This window comes from Hyaena hyaena, unplaced genomic scaffold (assembly GCF_003009895.1).
Source record: "Hyaena hyaena isolate Hyena2069 unplaced genomic scaffold, ASM300989v1 scaffold_70, whole genome shotgun sequence".
Lineage (NCBI taxonomy): Eukaryota > Metazoa > Chordata > Mammalia > Carnivora > Hyaenidae > Hyaena > Hyaena hyaena.
This window is the reverse complement of record NW_024080701.1, coordinates 2727631-2752446: the sequence shown is the minus strand read 5'-3', so window position 1 is coordinate 2752446 and position 24816 is coordinate 2727631. Positions and strand designations below refer to the sequence as shown.

Sequence of the window (24816 nt, the reverse complement as noted above, 5' to 3'; positions counted from 1 at the left end):
ATACAATGTCAAATTCCTTAGCAGTTCTGTGCATTGAAATAATTGAGAATTCTACCATTCAGAATTAAACCTATGGTGATAACACTGCTTTCTATGGTATATTCTGCAGTTCCCAGATCTCCCTGTTGTGGGCTTCTGCTAATAGTTTGCTCACAGGGCTTCCCTTTGACTTTAGTTCTCCAGCCATCATTCTGTTTCAGCCAGAGCAGGCTGAGTATGTGAAACTCAGTTGGGCCGTTCATGGCAATACAGGTTTAATAGAGTACTTTTGGTTGTATCGACGTCACCTATCTGTTCATGTTTCCCTGTGTGAAAAATCTATTCAAGAACTAAGAGGGGCGCCTGGGTGGCTCACTCGGTTAAGCGTCTGGCTTCACCTCAGGTCATGATCTCATGGTTCGTGGGTTCAAGCCCCACACCGGGTTCTGTGCTGCCAGCTCAGAGCCTGGAGCCTGCTTCGGATTCTATGTCTCCCTCTCTCTCTGACCCTCCTCTGCTCACGCTGTCTCTCTCTCTCTCTCTCTCTCAAAAATAAATAAAATCATTAAAATAAAAAAAAGAACTAAGAACTTAAATGAATTCTAAGAGAAACCAGTTTTAAAGGACCAGGAATTAAAAGAGCATCAGACTCTTCAGCCTCAATTTTGGAAGCTAGAAGATAATAGAACAATGCCTTTGAATTCTGAGGAAAATTATTTTCAATCTAGAATTGTATTTCAACTAAACTGTCAGTATGAGGGTAAAATAAAGATACTTTCAGTCATGCAAGCAATAAAATAACATTCCATATGTGCTTTCTCAGGAAAGTAATAGAAAATGTCCTTTACAAAATGAGAGAACTAAAAAGAGAAAGACTTGGGACTCAGGAAATAAAAGGTCCAATAGAGGGGCAAGGATAAACTGATGTTAGAAATTCCGAGAGTGAAGTTGGGTGACAGTCATGGAGGGCATCCAGTCCATAATGGAGCAAACCAGAGAGCTTCAGGAGGAGTAGTTCTAAGAATAAAATAAAAAGGATAGATTAGCTGATGTAATTGATCATAGTGAAAAGGCATTATAGTTCTGTTATAGTTCAGGATAAATTTTGTGATATGTGCTTTTAGCAAATGAAACAACACAAAAATGAAAATATTAACTCTAAGGTAAAAAGTTACATAAGAAAGGATATTTAATGGTAATACATTAATTTTCTTAATTGAAGTGGCATGCTACAAGTACTATTTTTTAATCAGAATTTTTAGCATGACTTTTTAAAAAAATATCAAAATGTATAAACTCTACTATCCTAATTGTTCTCAGGGAAAGTGTTAACTATATGCACATTGTGTACAACAGATCTCTAGAACTTTTTCATAAAGTATAACTTTGTTGAATGTGTAATATTTCATTTTAAGGGTAATACAGTCCTATGTTTTGGACATTTAATTCTGTTTTGTTACGGTTTTGAGTTTTGCAGTAGAAATGTTTCTGGCTAAACCCTGTGCCTACATCCTTGACATTTTCTTCAAGTTAAATTCTTGAATCAGAGGAGGTCCACATTTTCATTAAAGTTTAATCTTAAGTAAATATTTGCTTAATCGTCTTATTTGACTCAAAAATACACAGTTGCTTTGGATCTGTGGTTTGGTGTCCAGAATCCTAGAGATTTTGATTCAGTTAATCTTGGGTGGGGCCTAGACATCTGTATGTTTCAATATCTTCATAGATAGTTAGGAAGCATTTCTAAATATTTAGTGGACATCAGCAAAAGTACTTGTGGGAAATGTGTATGTGCATCATCTTTGTAGAAGGTACTTGGAATGTAGACCATTTAAAATTAATATGCTTAGAAAAGACCTTTTTTCCCCCTAGGAACGAATGATCACACACTTTGAAAGGTCCAAAATGGAGTAAAGAATGGAAGATGTGCAGTTGAAGATGGATAGTAACTCCGAAGAGATCAGCTTCTGTGTCAGTCTTCTACACTCCATGGAATTAAAGGAGGCAGTGAAACTTGATCTATTCCTTGACTTTTGTGCATCGGAGCTGGTGAGAGGTGTCAGAATACGGAGAACATCTTACTGAAAACAAGTTCATAGGACAAGAAAAATCTACAAGTTTTTATTTACAACATGGATGCCCCTTTCCCTGCCACGCCCTGACATGGATGTTTATGCAACTTATGTGTGTTGTTCCTGAATCTTCTATAATGTCTAAATTGTTTAATCTATCCAACTAAAAAGTTTAACATCTTCTAAAGAACTGTGACATCAACGCCATAATATGTGATCTCCAGGAGCAACTGCCTATAATTTTTATTTTTTTTAGAGAGTTACATAGGTGATGGGGGAAATTATCAATTACCTTTCCATTTCCTGAGAAGCCAAGGTTACATCTTGCAGAGCTAGTTTTGTGAAAAAAGAGTCCTGAGTTAAGGAGCCATGGTTCTATGGATGATTTAAAACAAAAAGAGTATGTAAGAGAAGCAAACTGTTACAGTATGATTCAGATCATTTAAAAAAAAAATCAAGTGCAATTTTGTTTACAAATGGTGTATATTAAAGATTTTTCTATTTCAGATGTACTTTAGAGAGAAATATTAGCTTAACTCTTGACATCTGCTATTGTGACACATCCCATTGCTGGCAATGTGGTGCACACTCCAGAACTTTTAACTACTGTTTTGTAAGCCTCCAAGGGCGGCGGCATTGTGGAGTCCTAGGCAGTGCTTTGTTTGCCTTCATGCCATTCACTGGGTGTTGCACTAGATGCAGAGAGGCACTCCATCTGTGTGCTTGTGAGTGAGCATCCTGCTAAAGGAAGTGTAATGCTCAAGTAGCAGGAGCTAATACAAAGGAAACAGGTCCTTCTGGCTTAATTGAAACAGTTTTTCCTGCATGAAGTAGTGTGGAGGCCCTGGACTGCTGCTCATTCTTTAGGATTGACTGTTATATCTGGTGTTGGTTTAGAGACTGTTTATAAGAGACATCACAAGGTGATGGGATTCATTTGAAGCACTATGTATGTTTTAATGGTTTTGTCCAATTTTGCCTTCCCAAGATTTTTGTTTTACATAGAAAGTTCATGCCACTTTTTAATATAAAAAATTTTAACAAAATTAATATATTTTCCTCATTTTTTCCAGACTTTCTCTAAAGACCATTCTTTCTTCCAAATTCTTGCGGGAATTTTCCTCCCATGGTTTTTATTCTACAGTCTTATTATCTGTTGAAACCATTGACCACATGACCACAATCTTTACTAACTCATACTATAGTGAAAGTGTTTACATTTATTTAACATCTCTGCTCTTTGCTGTGGTGATTTTAAAAATTCACCTAGGCTGTATCTCTAAGGAACAATATGAAGAACTGACTATATTCTCAGGTTAACCCATTAGCAAAAGGCTAGTGGTACTGTTGTGTACTTCTGTTCTTCCAGAGACATTTATCAAGTGAATAATAGTTATTATGCAGCAAAATAGTTGGTCATGTATTTTTGAGGATGGTTAGATGTTGACTTAAGATTAGGGAATAAATCCTATTGTGTTAAGCAGTAGTGTATTGTAACAAATTATGTAGACCGGACCTGATAATTCTTTCTGCTTTCTCTTATGGGTTATGGCACTGTGGTTAGATACAGCACATCATTTCTTAGAACTGGTTCAGAAGTAATTTATAGTATTACATTGACCTATTACCTGAGAGTTTATATCGGTCTTAGTCCTTGGGCCTGAAACTACCAGGTATTAGGCCTTCTATGAGGACGGTAGCTGGCAGTTCTTTATTTTCAAGGTGTCCATTTTCTATGGTGAAAATCACCCATAACACTTGATTTATTTAGCAATTTTTGTGTTAGTGCTAATACTTTGAAAATATTTCACTGGATTATCAGAAACATTTGGTAAAGATGGGACAATAATCCTAATTTACAAGTGAAGAAACTGACATGGTATAAAAATAAAGTGACCAAGGCCAGTTTTATTTTTACTTAAAGACTTTTGCTTTAAACTCAAATGCTTTTATGACCTACCTGCTGTTTTCTTTGGGGTAAAGGGGAAGGAAGTTGCCAGATGTACCTCATTCTTGCAGTAGTTTTCAAACGTTAAAGTGCATGCACTCATTTTGGGGACTTACTGAAGCACAGACTGCTAGCCCCTCCAGTCCAGATTTTCTGATTCATTAGGTTAGGAAGAAGGTCTGAGACTGACTGTATTTCCAGTAAGTTTCCAGGTGATGTTGATACTGCTGGTCTAGGGATCACATTTTGAGAACCACTACCTAGAACAACCTTTAAAAAAAGGGTAAGATACTTGAGCTTGTTGGGATTATAATGGTAATGCAAACACCATTTATTGGGTGTTTAGAGTGTGTCAGGAGTTGCTAAACGCCCACAACGCCAGGCTAGTGCGGAACACTACCATCCCTTTGCAGATATGGAAACAAAGGCTAATTTCCTAAATGGCTTATCTCCATTCCGACCAAGTGACGCCAAAGCCCGAACTGCCTGGGACAGTTCCAGGATTTCTACCCATTTCCTTTTTGTTAGGCTCCGTAGCTAGTTAGGCTCCATGACAAAGAAGTTCTGGGTCTAGGCTGAAGGTGAGGAACCTAGCGTCGGCGCGTTCCTCGAAGGTCTCTTTGGTGTTTGGGAGGAAGGGGCGGGGCTTCTACAGCGGAAGGGGCGGGCTTGGCCGCACAGGAAGTCCGGCGTTGGTGGCTGTGTTGTCGAACGGCCTGTAGCTGGGGTCTCAGCCTCCTGCTCGGCCCTTTGTGCTGGTTCCCGGCCCAGGTCCAAACCTGGCCCGTCCCCATATACTTCGGGTGAGACTGCTGCGGCGACTCTGCTCGCCGCCATGCATGATGCCTTCGAGCCAGTGCCGATCCTGGAAAAGCTCCCTCTGCAGATCGACTGTCTGGCCGCCTGGGGTGAGCCGAGGGGCCGAGGCGGGGTCAGCGCAGAATCGGTTCTTATCTTTTACAAGGCTAGGAATGTGGACAGGTGTCTGGCTGTATGGACTCGGATCGGACGTTATCCAAGAGACACGGGATGAGGGAGGGCATAGTATTGTAGATAGCGAGGGCAATGGAGCTGTTTGGCAAGTCCTCAGGGACTCAGGCTTTCGGTACGTTTACCCTTGCTTTCAGTACCGAATTGAAGGTTCAACTTTCTTATTAACTGTGCTCAGCTTTGGCTCATTTCGATTTCCAAAAAGTCTTCAATTTGGAGGGGGCAAGCACTGGGGAGTTTTCAACCTATCGGGTGTGTGAACTTGTCCAGATGATTGTTGTTTTCTAGGTGAAAAACCACTATTTTGAGAGGCATTAAATACGTTAATACCATATGCCTTTTTTCCCCTTTAGTAGTCCCTCATCATTCACTTCTCTGTATTCTAGGTAACTCATGTTCTAAACTCAATCTAGCCAAGTCGTTGATTGCTTTATATTCAGAATGTCCAGGTTACCTAACTGTGGGTAGAGGAGCCTCATTCCAGGCTGTCATGAAATCTAACCCTTCAAAAACTTGTGTAATCCTCTTGGGATGGGTCAATACAGAAAACAGGGTCTGGCATCTCTTGGATGCTCTAGAATACAAATGGTTTCAGGAGTCTAAACCTTGACTCTTAGTTACGAACATTATGCTCTTATCTTTGAGTGGTTGTGTCTGATAACAGCTACCAAAGACTAAACAAATAATTTAAGTCTTTCTTATTAATATCTAGGTGCTAAAAAAGGGCCATAAAAAAGTGGCCCAGAACTCTTAATCAGATCTTATACTGAGCTAGGTACTTAAGATGGGCCTGGCGGAATCTTGGTGGTGGCCACCATCTTCTGCATCATTTATGGACAGTACCACCCAGTCAGTCTTGCAGAGTTCCTTACAGCCTCTACAGTAGGGTGCTTTTACTACAGGTCTTCATGTTAATGTGCACTGTCTTGCCTTTAGCAGCCCTGGGCTTTTTTAAAATCATACCTCCACGCTTTCCTAGTCCCTTGGGTTAAGGAGAGAATCTTGCTTCCTCTGGATATCTCAAGAAAACCTCCATTTTCTGTGATTAAATGCTCAGTAAAAATTAAAAATACATAGAGGAGGGGCGCCTGAGTGGTTCAGTTGGTTAAGTATTGGACTCTTGATTTTGGCTTAGGTCATGATCTTGCAGTTCATGAGACTGAGCCCTGCGTAGGGTTCTGCGCTGATTCTCTTGGGTCTCTCTCTCTCTCTCTCTCTCTTTCTTTCTCTTTCTGCCCCTTACTATCTTGCACATATGTGTACACACACACTTTCTCAACATAAATAAACATTTTAAAAAATAAAATAGAGGAGGAAAGAAATGTAAAAACTGAAAGATTTGACCCAGTACAAAGGGACATATTCCCCTAATTCTTCATCACATATGTATCAGATGCCTATATGCACCAGTTTCTCTATTTCTCTGCTACAGGAATTAAGGGATGATTAAGAAACAGTAACTGTACTCCTAGGACACACAGTGAGGAACAAAGACCTATGAATAGATTATGACACAAGATAAATGATATTGGAGGCATATGTTGCCTAATATAGAAACATGGGAGAGGGTTACTCAGCTCAGCCTAGGACATATGCTTCTAAAAAGGATGAATACAGCTGCTTACCATACTTGTCAGAATCCTTGACTGATACCCTGTGGAACTAGTGGTACATGTATCTCACCCTTTCACCAACTCTACTTTGTCACAGTAAAGATTCCCTGTACTTGAGCTTTTCAGATAGTTTGGGAATTGTAGGTAATGGGGGGGCCTAGGTGGCTCCGAAGAGCATGCAACTCTTGATCTCGGGGTCATGAGTTCAAGCTCCAAGGTAGGTATAGAGATTACTTAAAATGAATAAATAAATTAAAACTTGAAATGGCAGGTAGCTCTTTGCCTTCATCGGTCACCCAGGAGGAGAAGTACTCATTACCTTCTAGGACGCTGTGTTAAGTATGAGGCTACAAGAGGCTATTTACCACCTCTTGACTCAAAACTATTTTCTGACTCAGCAGCAGTAAATACTACTATTCCTAGTTGTTATCTCCCTTTACCTAAAATTCATCTGGGAACCTCTAGAAATCAGATCATACAGGGCCAGACAGTATTCAAGCTGGAAGATGTCTTAGGGACACCATAGGCCATCTCTTGGAAAATGGAAATGAGGATACTGATGATGATGACTTCTCCCTAAACTCCAGAGTTGTAGAACCCACCTGCCTGTTCTGTACCTTCATTTGGATGTCTGGTAGCATGGCCACTCTCCCAAAACATGCCTTGTCCCCCTGCATCCCACATCTCAGCAGATGACATTTCTCTTTACCCATTTTGCTAAGGCCTAAAGCCTTCGAATCATTCTTCACTTCTCTTATATACTGCATCCGGTCCATCTGCAAATCTTGTCTGCCCTACTTCCAGTAAGTCTAGAGTCCAGTCACTCTTTCCATCTGCAGTATTTCTACTTTGATGAAAGTACCACCTCTCTCATTTGGATTACTAGAGTAGTCATCTGACTGATCACCATGTGTTTGTAATTGTGCCGCTCTCAGTCTTTTATCACACGGAGATAGAGTGATCCCTTGAAAACTTAGTGTGATAACATTTCTCCAGTGTTCAGAACCCTTCAGTAGCTTCATCTCAGAACTAGAAGAAGGTGCAAAGCCCTTACTGTGCTTTGTACCTCTGACAGCATCAGGCCTCTGGTTACTTCGCCTCATCTGCCCCATCTCCTATGCTCTTACCCCCTGCTCCTTTGTCCTGTTAGGCACACAACAGTCTTCTTTGTTCCATAACACACAAAGCACGTACCTACCTTGGAGCTTTTGCACTTGCTCTTACCTCTGCCTAGAACTCTCTTGCTCTAAATATTACATGACTCATTCCTCATTTCCTTCAGGTCTCTGCAGAAAGGTCTCAGCAAGACCTTCCCTGACTATGCCATATAAAAGACAATGTGCTGTTTTCTCTCTCAGCCTTATCTTTCTTATCATGGATTGCTACTTAATGCTGTTTTATATTATTGTCTTTTTCACTGCATATTAGAATAGAAGTTCCTTCAGAGCAGGAACTTTGTTTTATATATTGCTTTACTTATAGCTCCTAGAATAGCTCCTCGTAATGGGTATTTATTAAATCTTTGTTCAGTGAATGAATGATGATATTAATAGTAATAGCTTCCATTTATTGAGTACTAATCTGCATTAAGCTTTTATGAAACAATAACTGCATTTTGCAGAGGAATAACCTGAGAATTTAAGTAATTTTTCCAAGGTCCTTTACCTAGTAAATCATGTCTGATTATAGATACTGGTTCCGAAACTTTAATATATATTCAGAACCTGTAAAGAAAAATGCAAATGTGTGAATGTGTGTGTGTGTATCTGTATGTGTGTATGCAATCAATCTTATATTTTCCAAAGAAACAATAGAAAGATAAAAAGAACTAAAATGGTTGCCCATAGCAGAAGGGAGAGGGTAGACAAGAAAGGAAGCTAGACTTTGGGGCGCCTGGTGGCTCACTCGGTTGAGTATCTGACTTCAGCTCAGGTCATGATCTCACGGTTCGTGGGTTCGAGCCCTGCATCAAGCTCTGTTCTGAATGTTTGCTCAGAGCCTGGAGCCTGCTTTAGATCCTATGTCTCCTTTTTTCTCTGCCCCTTCTCCGCTTGTGTTCTCACTCTGTGTCTCAAAAATAAATAAATGTAAAAAAAAAAAAGAATGGAAGGGGCGCCTGGGTGGCTTAGTCGCTTAAGCGTCCGACTTTCGCTTAGGTCATGATCTCGCGGTTTGTGGGTTTGAGCCCCGCGTCGGGCTCTGTGCTGACTGCCAGCTCAGAGCCTGGAGCCTGTTTCAGTCTGTGACTCCCTCTCTCTCTGACCCTCCCCTGCTCACGCTGTCTCTCTCTCTCTCTCCTAGGAATAAATAAAACATTAAAAAAAAAAAAAAGAATGGAAGCTAGACTTCCCACAGTTTTAGCATTGAAACTACATAAATGTGTCATGTAATTAAAGCATTGAATTGAAAAATTCAGATTTCAGGTCACTGTTGCAGAATTATTGTATCTGAATCTCTGGGAGCAGCACTCAGGAATGTATATTTTTAATAAGTTCAAGTGATTCTGATACGGTTAACCACGATTATGCTTTAAGAAACACCATTCTTTGCCCTATGACCCAAAAAGAGGAAGTGACCACTACCTTTTCCATTTCTGTATTCCCTGCAGTGGCCAGCATAGGGCCAGGAATGGAATTGTGTATCACATGAGCTTGGACTGGGTTTGCACTTTTGGACAGAGCTTCATGAGGGTAATTATGAGCAAGAGGGCCCAGCACTTACTCACTTCCCAGGAGGAATAACATCCAAACTTGTGGCTCAGGATCAGGCTGTCAGGAATTTTCTAGGACTGATTCACATCTGTTTATGTGTTATCCACAGAATACACCGTTTATGTATTGTGTCCCACTTTGTGATTTGCTGTCTCAGAAGGGACTGTCTACCCAATTATGAGCCTGCTCTGCAAGCTTCTCATTCTCTGTGTTTTGCATCCATGATTGTATTATCAGATGACATGTCATAGAATGTGGAGGCCCAACATAGGTCAGGTCTTCTGGTCCCCTGAGCCCCCACTTACTTCCAAAACCAAATCAAGCCTCTTCAAGATTCTGTGCCATTATTACATCTGGATGATGTACTGTTTTCCTTTATGAATTTGAGTATTAGGAGTGTGTGTGTATGTGTGTGTTGCTTTCACTATATGAAGGAAAGTTGTTATAATACTTTACATATTTGATAAATACATTTTTCCCTAGCACCTTCAAATGAAAACATGAAAAGGGCCAAATAAAATCTCAATTAAAAATTTTTTTATTTTAATGAATTTGTCTGATTCTACTTTATGACCAATAGAGTAGGCATTTGACGAGAAACATCTATTGGCAAGTAAACATTTCAATAAAAATGGAAAGTAGACTCTTGAATGTCATGCGTATGAGTTTGATGTCATATGTTAGTAGTGCAGCTTCATGAGGATTTAAGCCCCAGTGTGTCAGTATAACAGATCTAAGGTAACCTGCAGCAAACGTGGAAGGACACATAAAGTGAGACCGGGTGAGGCCATCACAGGGGTTACTGGAGAACTAGGATACAGCTGTTGCAAGGTACCTTATAGAAGGTAGACTGTCAAGAAGAAGGTGCTAAAAGACACAAAAACAGTAGGGATTTGCGAAGTGGAGTGGGAAGGGAAAGTGAGCACTATATTATGTTGGCCTTTTGGTTATAGGTTTTTATGTAATAAGTGAGTTAAAAACTTTTCCACTTCATTTTATTTATATCTGGAAGAGCACTGGGTGTCCTAAAAATCGACTTCAGCATTACCAGTTGCTCAATGCAGTGATATTGATAAGTAGGATTCTGAGCACAATATCTTTTACAAAGCAAGCATTGTGAACTCATTTCTTTTGTTTTCTGTGTTCTGTCCCAACATAAATGTGCACCATTTCATAGAGCTAATGATATTTCTGATTTCTGTTATGTCATTAAGAGCACGCACTGTTGGGGCACCAGGGTGGCTCAGTCCAATAAGCACTGGACTCTCGATTTTGGCTCAGGCCATGATCTGACAGTTTTGAGATTAAGCCCCATGTTGGGCTCCACACTGGGCATAGAGCCTCCTTAAGATTCTCTTTGTCCCTCTCCTGCATATGCATATCCTCTCTCTCCCTCTCTCAAAAAAAGAAGGGGGGCACACTCTTCTACTTCTTGTGGCAACACAAAATAAAAGACAGAATCATTATCTTTTTCTAGAAGACTAAGGACATCAGTCCAGAGAAATGTCCTCGATGTGGCTTTTGACCTGTTTTCGTTTGTTTTTATATTTTTTTATGTTTAATTTATTTTGAGAGAGAGGGAGAGAGCACCAGCAGGGGAGGGGCAGAGAGAGAGGAGAGGGAAAATCCTAAGTAGGCTCCATGCTATCAGCAAGAAGCCCTGGGACTCAGTCTAACAAATTGTGAGATCATGACCTGAACCGAAATCAAGAGTCAGATGCTTAACCGACTGAGCTGCTCAGTCATTTTGACATATGATGCATTAGTAAGTGCATCACAGCATGTGATTATGTCCTGACACTTCTGTACACATCTTACTACGTGTATGAATCAGGACAAATTACTTATCCCCTAGGCCTCAACTTCCTCATCTATAAAATGGGGCTTTATAAGAAGAATGTACCTCAAAGGATAGTTGTGTGGATTAGTGAAGTTAACGTATGATATGTGCTTAGTATTTCCTGGAACACAATACATGCTCCGTAAAGTTTATCTATTTGTACCATTTCCAGTATTTTATCTTGCAGAAGATCAAGAGAGTTTATGGAAGGAATGAATAACATTTATGTGACAACATCAGAAAGCTGAGGAAGTATCTGTACATGGTTAACTTCCCTTAATGAGTTAATATACATCTGTCAGGGTAATTATTTAAATCCTTTTAGAGCCTCTTTACTTTTAGCAAAGACCATTTTAATGTCTCCCAAAATGCAGCCCTTGAGCCAACAGTGTTAGCATCACCTGGGAACCTGTTAGAAATGCAAGTTTCCAGGCCCATTGTAAGACCTACTGAATCAGACTCTAGGGGCAGGGCCCAGCAATCTGTTTTAACAAATCCTCAGATAATTCTGATGTACACCAAAGAACTGCTCACTGGCCTAGACAGTCTTTTTTTTTCCCCTTCATAAGAGCTTTATTAAGATGTGATTCACATACCGTACAATTCACCCATTTAAATTATACCACTAAGTGGGTTTTAGTATATTCCCAGAGTTGTACAAGAATGGCCACAGTCCATTTTAGAACATTTTTATTACCCTAAGAGCCCCAGACCCCTTAGTATTTACTCCCCTATTTTCCTGTAAGCCCACCAGCCTTAGGCAACCACTAATCTTTTTGCCTCTATAGATTTGGCTTTTTTGACATTTCATATAAATAGAATTTCCTAGAATTTGTAGCCTTTTTTGTCTGGCTTTGTTCATTTAGCATACTGTCAGGTTTGTCCCTGCTATTGTAGCAAGTGTCAGCACTTCATTCCTTTTGATGGCGGGCTTATATTCCATTGTATGGATTTGCCACATTTTGTTTATCCCTTCATCAGTCACTGGACATTTGGGTGGTGTCTACCTTTTGACTCTTACAGATGCTGCTACTCTGAACATTTGTGTCCAAGGTTTTGTGTGAGCGTATGTTTTCATTTCTCTCATGTATATGCCCAGGAGTAGAATTGCTGGGTCACATGGTAACTCTACGTTTAATTTTTTGAGGAACTGCCAGACTGTTTTCCAAAATGACTGTACTGGTGGTTTATATTCCTGCCAACAATGTGTGAGTGTTCCAGTTGTTTGAAGGCAGGGACATTTTCTGTTCCCTGATATGTCTAGTCTAGTAATGATGATTTTTTGATTAACCAGTCAAATGTTCTCAAACATTTCTTGACTATAAATATTCCTTAGGGGGGCCCGCCTGGGTGGCTTAGTCGGTTAAGCGTCCGACTTTCGCTTAGGTCATGATCTCGCGGTTCGTGGGTTCGAGCCCCGCGTCGGGCTCTGTGCTGACTGCCAGCTCAGAGCCTGGAGCCTGTTTCAGAGTCTGTGTCTCCCTCTCTCTCTGACCTTCCCCTGCTCACGCTGTCTCTCTCTCTCTCCTAGAAATAAATAAAAATATTTTAAAAAAAAATAAATATTCCTTAGGTTTGCAAAACACCTGCTGTCAAAAGCAACTCCTTTTCTTGACCCGTTGATTTCTAGTTACTAGCCCCAGCCCAAGAAATAGGGTCTTATGGAAGCTGATTGACCTTTCTCACAATTTTTTCTCTTGCAGAGGAATGGCTTCTTGTTGGCACCAAACAAGGACACCTTCTTCTCTATAGGATCCGGAAAGATGCTGGTAAGTGGCAGCTCTCCAGAATCGAGAGAAATGGTTTAGTACTCATGCAAAAAATTTTGATATCTAGTATACAACTGTGAAATCAGTGATTCCTAGATCATTAAAAATCATCGGGGTTGAGAGTAATACAGTGGAAAAGTGGGGAGAAGCATGTGAAAATCCCCAGGGTTTTTTGTTTTCTTCAGATTCTGTTCCCCTACCCACCCCCTTAGGTGGGGTTGAAAGTTCCTCCCCTCCTTACTTCTTAGAGACTCCCTGTCAGAAATAAGAAATATTACTGATGGATATGATTTTTGTGTGAATGATGGGATAGGAAACAAAATTAGGAACCACTGGTTTAAAAACTTTTGTTAACTTGTAAAAGGTGGACTAGGAGAGAGGAGACCTGGGGTGAGCCCAGCTTTCATTTTCTTTGGCTAAATGACTCTGAGTAGGTCTTTCCCAGTATTATATTCCTCTTCTATAAACTGCCTGTCTGTCTCACAGAACTGTTGAAGTCAGACGCAAGGACTTTGAAAACTAAAGCTCTCTCAAACGTGGCATTGTCAGTAAAATGTAGAATAATAACTATAAGTATTTGAAATCTTTTTCTTAGAGTTTCCTCTTTTGGGAGAGAAAAAAGTACCTCACTCCCTTTTCCTACTTTTACTTGGATGTTCTTTTTATGGAAAACTGTTGTGTTTAGATAATATTCTTGGGAGTTGTAGAGTATATAGAAATCTGTTGTAAATGCTTGAGTATGTTGAACCATATGAAATTGTCATATTTTATTTTATTTTTTGAGAGTGAGAGTGGGGGAGGGGCAGATGGAATGGGAGAAAGGAAGAAAGAATCTTAAGAAGGCTCCATGCCCAGCACAGGTGTGAGGGATAGAGGGTTGGAGAGGGAAGGAGAGGCCTTGGTCTTGTGACTGTGGGCTCATTACCTGAGCTGCAATCAAGAGTTGGACGCTCAACTGACTGAGCCACCCAGGCAACCCTGCCCTTGTCATTATTGACTATATTAGAAAAAACTACATTTCATAATGTTCAGCCTAATAGACTTTCTATAGTAAATAGCTTAAGATAAGAGTACTTCCCTTTGGAACCTCAGGCAAGGGTCACATGGGAAACAAGGGCATCTTTCAGGTGTGTGAGGTGGGGAATATTTTTCCCTCTATCCATTTTAGGTTCATTGGTTGGAATGTAAATTAGACTAACAAAAGACAGATTAATAAAAGAATGACAAGTGTATTAACATGTGTATTACACATATACATACATGTGGAAGCACTCAGTGATGGGTAACTCAGAGGGCTGGTTCTAATTTGAGCTTATATAGCGTCTTAACAAATAAACAGACAATTTTTAAAGAAGTGATAAGACAAAGGAAAAGGACTTTGAGTTTCTAGGATGGCAAATTGCTCGAAGACAGACACACAGGGGACTAACGCAGCAAGGACTAGTTAGTAAAGTTTGTTAGTAGATTGCCCTGGTGTCCTCTCTGGACCACTGAGGATCTAGGGTTGTCTCCAACTAAGTAAATCTTGTCCTTGGTAGAGAGGAGGTGGAGGGACACCTTTGTAAACATATGTTCTGTTTTTAGGCAAATTGGAGGGAGAGAGAGCTTTTCTTGTAACTGTTTCTTCTCAATTACCTTCAGCTCAAAATAATCCTTATACCAAAGTGGCAGATTTTGAGGTGGCCGATTCTGCTACCCATCACCTTATTCTGCTACTCTTCTGCTACCCTTGAAATAGGAAAAGAGGAAGGCACCTGGTTAGAAGAGAAACCAGAAGTCAAAGTAGAAGGTTTATGAAAGAGAGAGAGGGGAAAGGAGAATTCCAAGCAGGCCCCACACTGCTTGCACAGAGCCCGACATGAGGCTTGAACCCATAAACCGTGAGATCATGACCTGAGCCTAAGTCAAGAGCCAGATACTACTGACTGAGCCACCCAGGTGCCCCTAAAAATTTCTCAGTCTTAATAACTACCCTGGTAGGGGCGCCTGGGTGGCTCAGTCAGTTAAGCATCCAACTTCGGCTCAGGTCATAATCTCACGCTTCGTGGGTTTGAGCCCTGCGTCGGGCTCTGTGCTTACAGCTAGCTCACAGCCTGGAGCCTGCTTCAGATTCTGTATCTCCCTCTCTCTCTGCCCCTCCCCTGCTCATGCTGTCTCTCTCTCTCTCTCTCTCTCTCTCTCTCTCTCAGAAATAAATAAAAACAGTAAAAAAATTTTTTTTTTTTTTATTTCTAGGAGAGAGAGAGAGAGACAGTGTGAGCAGGGGAGGGTCAGAGAGAGAGGGAGTCACAGACTCTGAAACAGGCTCCAGGTTCTGAGCTGGCAGTCAGCACAGTGCCCGACGCGGGGCTCGAACCCACGAACCGCGAGATCATGACCTAAGCGAAAGTCGGACGCTTAACCGACTAAGCCACCCAGGTGCCCCGGTAAAAAAATTTTTTTAAATAACTACCCTGGTAAACATTGATAACTGCAACCCATATTAAAGTTTTGGGATTCTCAGTAATTTTTAAGGTTGTGGAAGAGTCCTGACACCAAAAAATTTGAGAACCTCAGTCCTAGATAATTCTGCTTATGAGGAGAATTGTTGGAAGTAATCTAATAAAGCTCTTTTCAAATATAGAACTCTTTATCAAATAGGAAGTGGCTGAGGTGTTTTTTTTTTTCCTTGTGAAATACAGCAGCAGAATACAGAGCACATTTCTGAATCTCTTACATCTCCAGAGTCCCTTCATCTCCTCTGCTGAGGGACATGTGGAAGAAGTCAGACCAGCTTGGTGGTGTGGGCCCTACTAGCTGTGGGGAGCAGCCTGGGGTCAGCAGCCTGAACGGTCTCTTCACAAACTGGGAGACAGGTAGAGTGTAGGCTCAGCACACAGGCTTTACAGTCAGCCCTGAGTTTGCTTCTGGGCACTCTCTCACTGGCTGCAACCTAAATACTTGCCCTGTCAGGTGCTTCACATATGAAACTGGAATAGTAATACCTACTTCTCGGTGTAGTTGCGAAGTTTTAGAAAATACACATCAATTTTTAAACCCAGAACCCGGCAGCTAGTTTTTGTTTCGTTTGTTATTATCATTATTATGATAATTACTCTCTTTTTGGCTTTTTGGTGACCTTTGAGGCTGAATATTTTTGTCATTCCCACAAAGCTGCCATGACATATTTTTGTAGTGTGTAACTTTCTTCCCTTTTTACTGCAGCGCCAACAGATGTAGCATCTCCTGAAAGCGGCAATAAGTGTAGATGCATTAAATTGCTTTCATTTTGGGGACAGTGTTGAGTGTTTGCTCTGTCCCGTGATGCAGAACATAGGGTAGCTGCTGGGGTTTAGCTGGTCTAGATCTGAGGATGCTTTGGGCTGGGTTTCATTGCTAGGGCTCTTATATTTGACTGTGACTTTTTACAAACACTTAGCCAAGGTCCTATATTGCAGGATAAGACCTTCAGACTCACAGGTACCTTGTAAGCTTCAGTGAACTTCTGTCATATGATTGCCAGTGCCAGTGTTTAAGTGAAGGTGTATGAAACCCTCTGTTCTAAAATTGGAATTGAAAGCAACTTCTTCTACTCCATGAAGACAGCTGTCTAGTGTAGACCTCCAGCTTCTAGTCTTTTAGGAATTTGTGGATTCATGTAGTAGAGCAGGATGGAAGAGCATTTTTGTTAGGGTTATTTTTGCACATATCCCTGTGTTTGGAACTATGAATGTTTGTTTCTTTTCCATAGGTTGCAACAGGTTTGAAGTTACACTAGAGAAATCCAATAAAAACTTCTCCAAAAAGATTCAGCAGGTAGGCAGTCATGGTGGTCGCTACAAGAATATTTGACTTCTATGAGAGAGACGCTGTCAAAGCTAGAACTTTGGTAGCATTTTTATTAACTCTGAATCTTTTGCTATCTGTTCTCACACTTAACACAGGGATCATGGTCCATCCATCATGTGCCTGAGATCCTCTAGAGTGAGCAGGCATTGTGGTTACACATAAATATAAGTCTGATCCCTGTCATTGGCATAGACTCTTTAGTCCCTTTTTAGTACTGTAGTTAAATGAAGAGTTGTTAAGTCCTGTCAGAAATGTTTAATTGAGTCTCATGATTTGTTCCTTTCTAGATCCACGTGGTTTCCCAGTTTAAGATTCTGGTCAGCCTATTAGGTAAGCAGAGGGGTTGTAATTGTATTTCATGTGTCAAAAAACAAAAGCTGTTACCTGATTAACTCTTTCATGGTTGATTTGAGAGTCATTGAAACTGACCTGTTCCACACCAGACATAGCAGGCCACACAAATAGTAAAGACAGCAGCGTCCCTCCTACACTTGAGCTCTGTTTTCCAAGGAGTGCCATTCATTCATTCAGTCATGGAGTCCTTGAGCAGATACTTATTGAGCCCTGCTCTAGGCATTGGGGATACCAAGTTGAAGGAGACATGGTTTCTGTCTTTGAGTTTATATTCTGATTGTGAAGACTGAAATGACAGAAAATAATCATGATACAGTGTGATGTTACAATGGAAATTTATTTTTAAAAATGTGAATCTTAATGGGAGCGACAGCATCATCTAGTGGGTGGTTAAGATTTTGACAGGAAGGGAGAGGAAGGCAGAGCATTTTAAGCAGAGGCCCTGCGGTCTGGCCAGTCTTAGGATGTGTGGTGGAGAGTGACACAGTGGCAGGAGATCAGACTCAAGGTCAGACTATTCAGGCCTTGTCTGAAAAGCCATGGATTCCATTGAAGGCTGTCATTGAGGCCTTTTATTGGCAACAGAGAACTAGAACTTTCCCTGTTCAGCCCAGGGCCCAAATGGTAGAATAATTTTAAATGTAGGTCGAGAGAGGAACATTTAAAATAATGAAATCTTCATTAGTGAAACTAGATAGGAGGCTGGAGTGAAATTATTTCGCTTGCTTTGCTAGAAAAGAAAGCCGCATCATGGGATTGTACAAAACCCACAGACGGTTTCCTTTCTTTTATTGAGGCCTCCTACTGAAAGTAGCTTTGAAAGCCAATTCTTTTTTTTTTTGTTTTTTTTTAATTTTTTTAAACATTTATTCATTTTTGAGAGAGAGAGCGCGAGTAGGGAAGGGGCAGAAAGAGAGGGAGACACACAATCTGAAGCAGGCTCCAGGCTCTGAGCTGTCAACACAGCCTACACAGGGCTCGAACCCACAAGCAGTGAGATCATGACCTGAGCCGAAGTTGGACGGTTAACTGACTGAGCCACCCAGGCACCCCAAAAGCCAATTCTTACACAAATATTGCATCAAAAATTTCTAGCCTTGAGGAAGACAGAGTATAGGAGGACTTTGCTAAGTGAAAGAGCTCTCTTACACAAGCCAGCCCAAATTTAAAGGAACAAAAGTGGCCTTTTAAACATTTTGGAATATAATTCTGATAATAGATCAGAATAAATCATTGTTAATGAAACTGAAAGATACAGCTTCAACCAACATTCACCTTTCGGTTCTTCTGATTTGTTAGTTACTTTTGTGTATGGAGAGAATTATGATAATTTACAAGGTTGTTATATTTCCTTCCAAACAGAAAGTAACATTTATGTCCATGACCTATTGACATTTCAACAAATCACTACGGTTTCAAAGGCAAAGGGATCATCACTGTTCACATGTGACCTCGAGGTAAGTGTAGGCAAGGTGAAATTTGACTTTGTATTTTAATAGTCTTTCCTATATTATTCCTGTCATTAGATGGGAAGAATAACATGGATATCCAAACCCAGCAGAGACTCCAAAGAAAGTGTTTGGTTTGAGATCGTATTAGCGAAATTTCCCACTTTGTATGTGGTCTGAAGATGAAACATTTGGGTTCCCTGTTAGAGCACCAGAGGAGGCAACTAATTCAGGATAAAAGCATTTGCCACGGAGGGGCGCCTGGGTGGCTTGGTTCAATGTCTGACTTCAGCTCAGGTCATGATATTGCAGTTTGTGAGTTCGGGCCCTGCGTCGGGTTCTGTGCTGACAGCTGAGAGACTGGAGCCTGCTTCAGATTCTGTGTCTCCCTCTCTCTCTACGCCTCCCCTACTTGCGCTGTGTCTCTGTCTCTCAAAAATGAATAAACATTAAAAAATAAAAGGATTTGCCATGGACAAACCATTAGGGGGAAAATCCAGACGTAAGAATATGGTGGGCATTACTATAGGACATTAAATTGATCTTGTTCTGAACATATTATTGTCTTCTTTGTCTTTAGGATGTTTTTTGTTATTCAGGAAAGACATTTCTCCTAATTTTTGCCAATTTATCATCCTTACATTGTTCACAATCTGCCTTACCCCTCTACTCAGCTTGATTGCTTTTTAGCATTTGTCGTCTGTGTTGACACTGCTTTATGTTTAGACATTTTCTTTCCCCTGCTCCTTTAAGGATTAAGTGGCCAGTGACACATGCTGATCCTGACCAACATATATTGACAGCCATGAGCGAGAAGCATTTAAGAAAAAGGAGGAAACGGGGCGCCTGGGTGGCTCAGTCAATTAAAACATCCGACTTTGGCTCAGGTCATGATTTCGCAGTTTGTGGGTTCGAGCCCTGCATCAGGCTCTGTGCTGACTGACAGCTTAGAGCCTGGAGCCTGCTTTCAATTCTCTGTCTCTCTCTCTCTCTGACCCTCCCCTGCTCACGCTGTCTCTCTCTCTCTCAGAAATAAATAAAAAACATTTAAAAAAAAAAAGAAAGAAAGAAAGATAAAGGAGAAAACATTTCCATAGGTGAAGGCCTGCCCTGGGATTTTCCCGTGTGACTTACGAATATCCAAGAGATTTGCTGGGGTTGGGGCCTTTGGCTGGTAGTCCTCCGGGAGGAAGCGCTCCTCAGCCTGTTGTTTTTAAGTACGTTTTAGAAAAATGATGTTATTCCATCCAGCTCATCTGTAGGATGACTTTGTATTACAGGGAATTTTCAGATTCATAGCCATTTCAGGGTAGACAGTCTCTCATTTATCGGTTACTCAGTCATGGAGCCGTCATATACACGTACTCATTTGCTCTGGGTGTCTCTTCCCAGCACACAGAGACTGGTGAGGAGGTGTTGCGGATGTGTGTGGCGGTGAAAAAGAAGCTGCAGCTCTATTTCTGGAAGGACAGGGAATTTCACGAATTGCAGGTAAAGTGCACGTTGATTCACTGCTTGAAAAGGCTCCTGTTCGGTGACACAGAAGGTCAGGGTCTCAGTCTTGGAGTTTTCTCCCAATGAAGGCTCTCTCTGAGTACAGGAGAGCCTGTTCATGGCCACTCATCAATAGTCTCCTGGCCTTCCGAGAGGTTCTACAGCATTTATATAGATGGGTTTATTTTAGAGTGGGTTTTCACCTTTTCTAAAGGCATCCAGTCATCCAGTTCATGCGTGACTTAAATTTTTATCACAGATGGTTTCCCAGCCTTGTGCTTACAGAATTGTGTTTAGATGAGGGTGAGGTTGATTTTGCAGAGTGGGCGTGGAATAACAGGAAGATCATGGTTTCTTTTAACATCTTTCCATTTGAACTCTTGCTCTCTTTCCTCAGGGGGACTTTAGTGTACCAGATGTGCCCAAGTCCATGGCATGGTGTGAAAATTCTATCTGTGTGGGTTTCAAGAGAGACTACTACCTAATAAGGGTAAACTTATTATTTTGCGTATATCAGTTTACCTGGGGGACATGATCACGTGCTTCTGAACTACAGGTCAAGAGACTGCCTTAAGTGGTGTATTGGCATAACAGGGCTTGTGTTTGTGTATTTGGTTCTTTTCTATGCTTCTCAGCATCTCCACAAATAGCTGTCTGAAGTGAGGCAGCATTAACTCTCAGTTCTGTACATAATGAATTGTCCACGTCTTGTATCTAATTATTGGAACAGATCATAAGGGCTGCTTGCCTCTGTCCAACAGCATTATCATGGACTGCCATCTTAAGGCTTCAGTGCTCAGGAATTATAAACTAATTTTAGTATTAAGCATTTTGAAGCCTTTGAGTTTCCTGTTTCTCCAAATTTTTTTGTACATTTACTTTTTAAATGATTTTTACTTTCATTTAAAAAATTTTAAATGCCACATGTGTTTATTATAAAAAAAATAAGGAAATATAGATAAGGAAAATAAAGGAAATATAATCATCCATAATCCATTGACTCAGAAATAATTACTGTTCATCTTTGGGCATGCGAGGTCCTCCTGTTTATGAAACAGTCATACACATTGTTTTCTAATCTTTTTTTCCTTCTCCTAAGTGGTATAAATATCCACAATATTAGTTTTTTCTGTCCAGTAGGCATAATGTATGTAGATATGGTTGATACACCATTCATTTCATAGCAGAACCTAAATTTGAGCTTACCCTCTCATATTCCAGACTTGACAATTCTAGAAATCTCTCTCCTCATCTCCATGTCTCCCCATTTCCCCACTCCTTACTGTGTTAGCTCTTCATTATCTGTTCCACATTTACATTGTTAGAATGTCCTCATTTTATAAGCATCAGAGTTGCAAACTCATAGAGGAATCACTGCTCTCCAGCTGACTGATTAGCAGAATAACAGTGAGACATATAGGTGCTAAAAGAAGTTCATGAGCGTTTGGGATACAAAGCCTGAAACTGGCTTGGGCTCCCTCTGACTCTCTTGAATGCTGTCATCATCTTCTCGAGGGTACAGTCTTTTGAGGGGGGGGGAAATCTTGGTTTAGGCCCAAGCTATTAAAAAATTGTTTATATACATACAGTAAAATTTATTCTTTTTGATGTATAGTTCTGAGTTTTTAACGGATGCCTTGAGTTGTGTAGCCACCACCATAATCAAGATTCAGAGTACCTCCATCACTCGAAAAATGCCCTCTTGCTGCCCCTCTGAAGTCAACCGCTCCTTCTATGCCCCAGCCTCTAGTAATCACTGACCTGTTCTTCATCTCTTATAGTTTTGCCTTTTCCAGAATGTCATATAAATGGAATCCTACCGTATGTAGCCTTTTGAATATGGCTTCTTTCACTTGGCATAATGCGTTTGACATCCATCTGTATTGTGCGTGTCATTATATTCCTTTTGGCTGAGTAGTAGTCCGTGGTATGGATGTACTATAGTTTGTTCATCCATTCATCAGTTGAAGAACAAAGTTGTTTCCAATTTTTACACCCTTATGAATAAGGGTGCTATAAACATTTGCATACAGGTTTTCGTGTAAACCTAAGTTTTTACTTCTCTTGAGTAAGTGCCTAAGGAATGGGATTATTGGGTCATATGGTAAGTGTCTATATAACTTTATAAGAAGCCAACAAACAAAATGGCTGTACCATTTTGTATTCTCATCAGCAGCGAGTGAGTGTTCCAGTCACTCTGCATCCTCACCAGCACTTGACATTGTTAGTTGCCAGGCCAGATGCTTGTGGCTCTGTGTTAGAGAAAAAGAGAACTGGTTCTGTCATTGTGATGACACAATTTGTCATAACAAACTCTATAATATTTCCTTATGCCACGCAAGGAATATTATTGGCTTCTGTAGGCTTGGGGTTATATTTGGATTTTTCAGGCCATATTCATGCCTCTGGCAAGAGATGCTGGTTGACTCACTTTGTGTCTTCCTATAGGTCGATGGAAAGGGGTCCATCAAAGAGCTCTTTCCAACAGGAAAACAGCTGGAGCCGTTAGTTGCACCTCTGGCAGATGGAAAAGTGGCTGTGGGTCAGGATGATCTCACCGTGGTGCTCAATGAGGAGGGGATATGCACACAGAAATGTGCCTTGAACTGGACAGACATACCAGTGGCCATGGGTGAGACCACCATAGCGGCTCTTTCCCACTGTGGGCTGGGGTTGTGAGCCATCCTAGCGGAGTGAATCCCTTTCACAGCTTCATCAAACTGTGGTTTACAGTGTCATTTACTCTCGGTTCCCGTTCCTGTAAGCCAAGTGTGAGATCATTATAAATGGGATATTCTGGTTTTTGTAGGAAGCTGGGTTTTGCCTCTGCGGGGGAAAGATATGAACAGAGTTGTACAGAGTTGTGTGTTTTAGGAAGTGATCGTCTACCGGTATATATTTTTACTTCTTAGTCCTTTTCATTTTCCCTTCTTTGTAATGGTTTTATTGTGTCCTCTCCCAGATAGACTACACTTGGAAGTTTGTGGAAATCCTTTATTTATTCCTGTAACACATGCAGCTCAGTATTGAAGTGCCTTTGATGTGATTATTGCTTCTGTTTTTGTAGCTTGGAGGTGCACATTGCGTTTAGATGTCAGTCTCTGCCCTCCACGTTAGGTGTTGCTGCTCCTCCACCTGCTTCAGGCTCTCAGCAGTGGCATTGCCTGGAGTGTGTGACCACCATTGCAGCAATTCATATTCAGTCAGAAAAGAGTGAGCATTTTAAAAATAGTTACTGCTGTGGAGTGGGGCATACAGACATGCTACAGTCTTTAAGGACTCTAGCTGGGGAGGTAAGGATTACATCTTGGATAAAGAGATAAAATAAGGCACCACATAAGGGGTTAAATTGGATGAGCTGAGATTCAGTAGTTCAGAAAAGGGCAGTTCATTATTCAACTTGTCAGGAAGAAGTTTCATTTCATAGGTACGATTGAACCGGAGCAAGCAGGGAGTTTACGTTGTGGCTTGCAAAAAAGTTCCTGTCTAGGTAGAAAAAATTGTTTGAAAAATAGTCAGAAAGGCTAATTTGTGACAGCCCAATGCCAGTTAGATGTCCCTGCAGAGGTCTGACAGGCCAGTAGATTCCTGAATGGTAAATGCTTTGATAAAAGCGTCATGTTCTAGGGTAATTATTCTGGTGGTGGTTAGAGATGAACAGGTCAGAAGGAAGATGAATCAAAAGGACAATATTTTATAAAGCCCAAGATTATGTATATTAACAAGTTTGAGGGGCTCAGAGCTGCACGAGAAGCTTCGTGGTGTTCTAGAGGACCCTTGTTTTCCCTTCAGAAGAGGAGCTGTGGGAGAACTGATGAAGATGTGTATAATATGCTTGAAGAATGTTTCAGATTCCCTAGGGTAAGAGTCCCTTTGTTAGTGCCTGGTGCCTTTGGCAGTGTTTCTCAAAAACAGTTCTGTGCCTTAACATACTGAGGTGGGGAGAGGGCATTCTTTTTAGGTAGGGTGAGAGAACCACCATCGGAGTGAGGAAGACTAAACTCCTTAGATGGTGTGCATTTTAAACTTCGCTTATATTTCTCCTCTCAACTTTACCATTTCCCCCAGGCTGCAGTCATCATGGACACCCCCCACTCACGGAGTGATCATCACCGCACTATTGCTCTTCCTTTCTTCTCTGCCCAGCCCTGTCTAGCTCACATGACAAGGCCCTCTTCAGTGGCACTTCCTCTGTGAAGTCTTCTCAGATGCGCAGGCAGAATTAGTCACTTCCTCCTTGGTGCCTCCAAAGCCCTTTCAGCTTTCCCTGTCATGGTACCCACACTGTCCCACTGGATACAGTGAACTTTCTTCTCCTCTGCTCATGTAGGAGCTCTGTGAGCTCTGGACTCGTGTCTTGATCCACTGAGTAGGGCCTGAAACATCATAGCCTTTTAGAAAATGCTTGCTGAATAGGTCATTATTGTCCATTAATTACATATCTGCTCTATACCAGCCACTCTGCCAAGTTTTGAAGATACAAAAAGATGTAGACCATCTCTGTTGTCAGAGTTGAGGAGACTAGGCAATGATAAGAGCGTTTCTGTTATAGATTACCTTTTTTATTAAATTAGACCAGATTAAAGGAGAGACATTTTATGCATTTATACAAATTAACACCAAAGGGAATTGTACTAGATTTTAAAAATGAGGACAGCATAAAAAGGAAAGTAAAAAATCCAATACAAAACCATGTTTTTAACTTTTATTTTAATTTTTTTTGTAAGACGAAAAATGCCAACCTAATAAGAACGATAGCGTTCAAAGTGA

General features: G+C 40.9%; 2 protein-coding genes and 1 long non-coding RNA gene across 3 annotated transcripts in view; 2 read left to right on the top strand and 1 right to left on the bottom strand.

Annotated features, from left to right (window-relative positions):
• The window catches only part of TMEM87A (transmembrane protein 87A), a 41242-nt gene extending 38141 nt beyond the window's left edge, over positions 1-3101 (top strand). The window contains exon 20 of the mRNA XM_039232733.1: positions 1852-3101. Within this exon, the coding sequence (XP_039088664.1) occupies positions 1852-1893 (42 nt within the window). The 3' untranslated portion in view covers positions 1894-3101. The remainder of the gene's footprint in view (positions 1-1851) is intronic.
• On the bottom strand, positions 934-4109 carry LOC120232207. Its single transcript, XR_005528518.1, has 3 exons — positions 4012-4109; positions 2344-2426; positions 934-996 (listed from the first exon to the last, which is right to left on the bottom strand). It is a non-coding gene; the product is annotated as an uncharacterized LOC120232207 (long non-coding RNA).
• A 582-nt stretch (positions 4110-4691) lies between these two features.
• Positions 4692-24816, top strand: part of VPS39 (VPS39 subunit of HOPS complex) — a 48438-nt gene continuing 28313 nt past the window's right edge. Inside the window, exons 1-8 of the mRNA XM_039232732.1 lie at positions 4692-4907; positions 12857-12922; positions 16653-16717; positions 17038-17080; positions 18467-18561; positions 19945-20043; positions 20444-20536; positions 22495-22678. Of these exons, the coding sequence (XP_039088663.1) occupies positions 4835-4907; positions 12857-12922; positions 16653-16717; positions 17038-17080; positions 18467-18561; positions 19945-20043; positions 20444-20536; positions 22495-22678 (718 nt within the window). The 5' untranslated portion in view covers positions 4692-4834. The remainder of the gene's footprint in view (positions 4908-12856; positions 12923-16652; positions 16718-17037; positions 17081-18466; positions 18562-19944; positions 20044-20443; positions 20537-22494; positions 22679-24816) is intronic.